At 38.8% G+C, this 5,963-nt stretch overlaps 1 protein-coding gene across 1 annotated transcript in view; it reads left to right on the forward strand.

The window, feature by feature from the left end:
* VIRMA (vir like m6A methyltransferase associated) overlaps positions 1–5,963 on the forward strand; it is a 91,258-nt gene that overhangs the window by 68,803 nt on the left and 16,492 nt on the right. The window contains exon 15 of the mRNA XM_023518261.1: positions 2,431–2,563. Coding sequence (XP_023374029.1) covers positions 2,431–2,563 — 133 coding nt within the window. The remainder of the gene's footprint in view (positions 1–2,430; positions 2,564–5,963) is intronic.

Below are 5,963 nucleotides of genomic sequence, written 5' to 3' on the forward strand. Positions count from 1 at the left end.
CCGGGCTGGGGATTCGAACCCGCCACCTTAGGTGTACATGGCTGGTGCCTTAGCCGGTTGAGCTACAGGCACGGAGCCAGTACTTAAGATTCTTAAGTTTGTTATATGAATCAAGTTTGTTCTTTTTATTGATGACTAATATTCTAGCAGTCTGGGTTGTTTCTAAATTTTGGTGGTTGTTTAGCTGCTAAACATATAAATCTCTCAACTAATATTTTGTGTGAAGCTAAGCTTTCATTTCAAGTGGGATGTTGGGTCATGTGGTAGGTGAATGTTTAACCTTACAAGATTACCAAACCAGGCTGAGTGTGGTGGCTCTTGTCTGTAATCCTAGCACTCGGAAGGCTGAGGTGGGAAGATCTCTTGTGCTTAGGAGTTTAAGACCAGCCAAGGCAAGATCAAGACCCAGTCTCTACTACAAGTAGAAAAAAAGTAGTAGTCCAGAATGGTCTTGGAGGTGTAGTCCTAGCTATTCAGGAGTGTGAAGCAGAAGTATCACTTGAGCCAGGAGTTTGAGGTTGCTGTGACCTAGGCTGACACCACACTACTCTAGTCCTAATTCGTGTGCACACTTGTAAAAACACACACACACACATCCATATATACTTTCTTGGGTATATGTAACAAAAGTGAGACTGTGTATTAAAAAATAAAAAAGGAGGGCGGCGCCTGTGGCTCAAAGGAGTAGGGTACCAGCCCCTGTCAAAAAAAAAAAAAAAGATTACTGAAATGTTTGCCTAAGTAGATACACCATTTTTCATTCTTACCAGCAGTGTGTTAGAATTCTAGTTGCTCCTTGTCCTTACCAAAACTTGATTTTGCCTGCTTTTTGATTTTAGGCATTCTAATTGCTACATTTTAGACCCTAGTCTTTGATCAACTATGGAAGTATGAGTCATGTGCTTACAATTGTGTGCAATGGCTGATAATTGTGGTCTAATTTTGAACCCAAGCTTTTTCCACTGACAGTATCATCTTTGTATTTAATCTAATTTCTGTTTGTTGTACCTTTGTATTTTGTCATGTGATAAAGTTCTCAAGAGCCAGGATTTTTTTTTTTTTGTAGGCAAAGTCTCACTGTGTCATCCTCAGTAGAGTGCTTTGGCATCACAGTTCACAGCAATCTCAAACTCTTGAGCTTAAGCAGTTCTCTTGCCTCAGCCTCCCAAGTCACTGGGACTGCAGGTGCCTGCCACAACTCCCAGCTTTATTTTTGTTGTTGTATTTGTTGTTTAGCAGGCCCAGACCGGTTGGAACCCACCAGCCCTGGTGCATGTGGCCCTAACCACTGAGCCAGAGGTGCCAAGCGAGGAGCCAGGAATATTATCTTTCTTCCTTTTATATATCTTTACCAAAGTCTTACATGATGGCATCTCAGAATCTAACCAGTTTTCTAAATACAGATACCACATGTTTAGTTTTAATATTATACTTCCATTTTGGCTAATTATGTTGTAACTTAAAGGACATAATTGACATAATTTACTTTTTCCTTTAAATTCTCTTTGATCAACTCAAAACTTTGTAATAAATGTATGGAATTAAGTTTAAAAGGACTATATATTGTCTAGCTTTTAGATATATATTATGATTGTTTATTAGTCCTAAAATATTTCTATATCAGGGTTTGGCACATTGACCCCAAAACCAAATCCAGTCTGCTGTCAATTTTTGTAAATAGTTTTATTGGAACTTCATCATGATTTATGTGTTGTGTAAGACTACTTTCCCACTACACTAATTGAGATGAGTAGGTGTGACTGAGACTGTTGTTGTGTATAAAAAGATAATCTGGGTTGCATATAGTCTCCAAAGCCTAAATTATTTGTCATCTGATTCTTTCAAATGTTTGCTGGCTCGATGCCCGTAGCAAGTGGTTATGGTGCCAGCCACGTACACCGAGGGTGGCGGTTTCGAACCTGCTCCAGGCCAACAAAACAAAGACAACTACAGCAAAAAAATAACCGGGTGTTGGCTCGGCACCTGTGGCTCAAGTGGCTAAGGCGCCAGCCACATACACCTAAGGTGGTGGGTTCGAATCCAGCCCGGACCCGCCAAACAACAATGACGGCTGCAACCAAAAAATAGCCGGGCGTTGTGGCGGGCGCCTGTGGTCCCAGCTACTTGGGAGGCGGAGGCAGGAGACTCGCTTGAGCCCAGGAGTTGGAAGTTGCTGTGAGCTATGATGCCATGGCACTCTGCCCAGGGGGACAGCTTGAGGCTCTGTCTCCAAAAAAAAAAAAAAAAAAACTTGGTAACTGTAGATACTGCTTTGATATTGTTTGTGTACACAAATACACCAAAGTACTTTATACATTTTTAAAAGTAGTAGACTAAATTTTATTCTGTCTGAACTGAGATAGTTCATTTCTTATACTAGTTTTATATCCTCATATTTTTAGACAATGTCTCTATTTTCTTTATTTACAGTTCTTTAAGGAAAAATAGTAATGCTCTGCATATTTTACTGAAACGAGTGATCGCCACATTTAGTAAGGACACAGGAGAACTTGCGTCTTCATTTTTGGAATTTATGAGACAGATTCTTAACTCTGACACAATGGTAAGTGATTGTGTGTATATATACATATTTGTAACAAATATTTTGTATTTATTATAAACCTTGTCGAAGTTAAAAAATCACTTCAATGAAAAAATGTCTTAGAACATAGAATAGTGAGTTTTTTTATTTAAATAAAAAACGATGTTTAAGAGTAGACTATATTGAACTCTAATTTAGTAGGCATCATTAATTTGTGAATACCCTGTGATTTTGTAGCTTAAATAGAGAAAAATACTGCCTGTAGTGCCTTCTTTTTGTAATTCTCGACATTGAGTTACCTCACTAGGGTAATTCAGAACAGTCAGATTTTGTTAGTCTTTTATTATTTACTTGTCATTTAATTAAACGTTTAGTGATTATAGTCTAGATATTGTGATTTTGTGATAACTAAAATCTTATTTTATACTAGGGTATTTTGGATCCATCATAGATATATAAATTAAAGGTTATTTTTCTTGCTGTAAAATCTTACAGTTAACAGTGGAAAAATTAAAATATTAATTCTTTCATTAGTATTTTTCAAAGTGATGGTATTTTATGGGCACGTTTCCAGAAGCTGTTAATAGACTTTATTTATCAGGCATAGTGGTATGTACATGTAGTTCCAGTTACTTACGGGGCTCACACTGAAAGATTGCTTGAACCCAGGAGTTCTAGTCTGGCCTAGGCAACATAGCAAGACTTCATCTCTATTTCCAAAAAATTAATAGAAAAGGATATTTTAGACTTTACAGAGTTATTTGGGGTCAAATAAGTTTTGAAATGTGCATTAGTACAAATTAACTGTACACATTAATATATTAAAAACTTTACAAGGTCCTGGGATATTTTGCTTCACTGTAATCCGGCATTTCAGCTTTACCTACATGTATTACCTGTGAAATAAACTTTGTGTGTGTGTATAAATCCTGTGGGGGTATGTGTGCACATGCACACATCCTATAGGTCAGTATGTATTGTCAACACTGGATGACATTTAAGATTTCTATTTTAGAAGAATTGTAGAGGACCTACTTATTATAGTATTCTTTTTTCTTTTTTTGAGACAGAGTCTCACTCTGTTGTCCTGAGTAGAGTGCTGTGGTGGTATCGTAGCTCATAGCAACCTCAAACTTTTAGGCTTAAGCGATCCTCCTACCTGAGCCTCAAATAGCTGAGACTACAGGTACCTGCCTGAAGCCTATCTAGTTTTTTCTATGTTTAGTACAGATAAGGTTTCATTCTTGCCTAGGCTGGTCTTAAACTCCTGAGCTCACACAACCCACCTGCTTAAGCAGCTCAGGAGTTCGAGACCATCCTGAGTAAGAGTGAGACCCTCTCTAATAAAAAGAAACAGACAAGAAAAACTAGCCCAGCGTTATTTGTGGCAGGCACCTATACTACCTATACTCAGGAGGCTGAGACAGGAGGATCACTTGAACCCAGGAGTTTGAGTTTGCTGCTGTGAGCTAGCCTGACATTATGGCACTCTAGACTGGGCAACAGAGTGAGACTGTGTCTCAAAAAAAAAATTCTTATAGAGATAGAAAAAAATTCTTACAGTATGTTGTCCATGCTGATCTGGAACTCCTGGCCTCAAGCATTTCTCCTACCTAGGCATCCCAAAGTGCTTGAATTAAAGGCCTGAGCCATTGTGCCAAAACTTAAACAATTGTTTTGTTTTGTTTTTGAGACAGTCTTACTGTGTCACCCTCAGTTGAGTATTATGACATCACAGCTGACAGCAACCTCAAACTTTTGGGCTCAAGCAATTCTCTTGCCTCAGCCTCCCAAGTAGCTGGGACTACAGGCTCCCACTACAACACCTGGCTATTTTTTGTTGCAGTTGTCATTGTTGGTTAGGTGGCCCGTGCCGGCTTCAAACCCACCAACCTGGGTATATGTGGCTGGCACTACAACCATTATGCTACGGGTGCCGAGCCTCTTTTGTTTTTTTGAGATAAAGTCTCAGTATGTCGCCCTTGGTAGAGTGCAATGGCATCACAGCTCACAGCAACCTCCAACTCTTGCCTCAGCTTCCCAAGTAGCTGGGACTACAGGTGCCTGCCACAATACCCAACTATAAACAATTGATTTTTGTATACCATGTATTGTGTCTTGCAACCTTCCTGAACTCAGTGATTAGTTCTAATAGTTTTTGAGTGAATATCTTAAGATTTCCTATATACTGGTAACATCATGTTATCTACAAATACAGATAGTTTTACTTTTTCTTTTCCAATATAGATGCTTTTTATTTCTGTTTATTGTCTAGTTTCCCTTCAAGAACCTCCAGTATAATGTGTAATAAAAATGGCAAGGATGTATATCTTTGTCTTGCTTCTGATCTTAGGGAGAATGCTTTTAGGCTTTCACCATTAAATATGTTAGCTATGGGATCTTCATAGATAACTCCTTTTCAAGTTTGAGGATGGTCCATTTTATTCCTGTTGTAAGTGCTTTTTATCATGAAAGGTTGTTAGGTTTTGTCAACTGATTTTTCTGAGTCTTATTGAGAGGATAATGCAGCTTTTCTCTATATTCTATTGAATGGTTTATTACATTGATTGATTATTGCTTGTTTAACCAACTTTGCATTTCTGAGATAAATCCTTCTTGGTCTTGGAATGTGATTCCTTATACATTGTTGTATTCAGTTTGTTTTATTTTATTAGAAGTTTTTTTGTGTGTGTGTATTAAAAGAAAAATTTGTGTCTAACTTTCTTTTCTTATGATGTCTTTTCTGACATCATTGAATGAGCTTGGAGATTTTCTCTTCTCGTTTACTTTTTGAAAGAGTTGTGATGGATTGCTGTTAATTCTTTAAACCCATGTAGAATTCAGAGTGAAGCCATCTGGTGCTGGTCTTATCTTTGTGGGAAGTTTTTAAAAATACTTCTAAAAATATGGCTCAGCGCCTGTAGCTCAAGTGGCTAAGGTGCCAGCCACATACACCAGAGCTAGTGGGTTGGAATCCAGCCCGGGCTGCCAAACAACAATGATAACTGCAACCAAAAAAAAAAAAAAAATAGCTGGACATGTGGTGGGCACCTATAGTCCCAGCTATTTGGGAGGCTGAGGTAAGAGAATTAGTTAAGCCTAGGAGTTGGAAGTTGCTGTGAACTGTGATGCAGTGGCACCCTACCCAGGGTGACAGCTTGAGACTCTGTCTCAGGAAAAAAAAAAAAAATACAAAAAACTTTAAAAAATATGTATGTGTGGCTCGGCACCTGTGGCTTAAGTGGCTAAGACACCAGCCACGTACACTTGAGCCCGAGGATTCAAATCTAGCCCAGGCCCGCCAAACAATGACAGCTGCAACCAAAAAACAAACAAAAAAAATAGCCGGGCGTTGTGGCAGGCGCCTGTAGTCCCAGCTACTTGGGAGGCTGAGGCAAGAGAATTGCTTGAGCCCAGGAGT

Source organism: Otolemur garnettii, unplaced genomic scaffold (genome assembly GCF_000181295.1).
Source record: "Otolemur garnettii isolate 467f Iridium unplaced genomic scaffold, OtoGar3 scaffold00004, whole genome shotgun sequence".
In the NCBI taxonomy this organism is placed as follows: domain Eukaryota; kingdom Metazoa; phylum Chordata; class Mammalia; order Primates; family Galagidae; genus Otolemur; species Otolemur garnettii.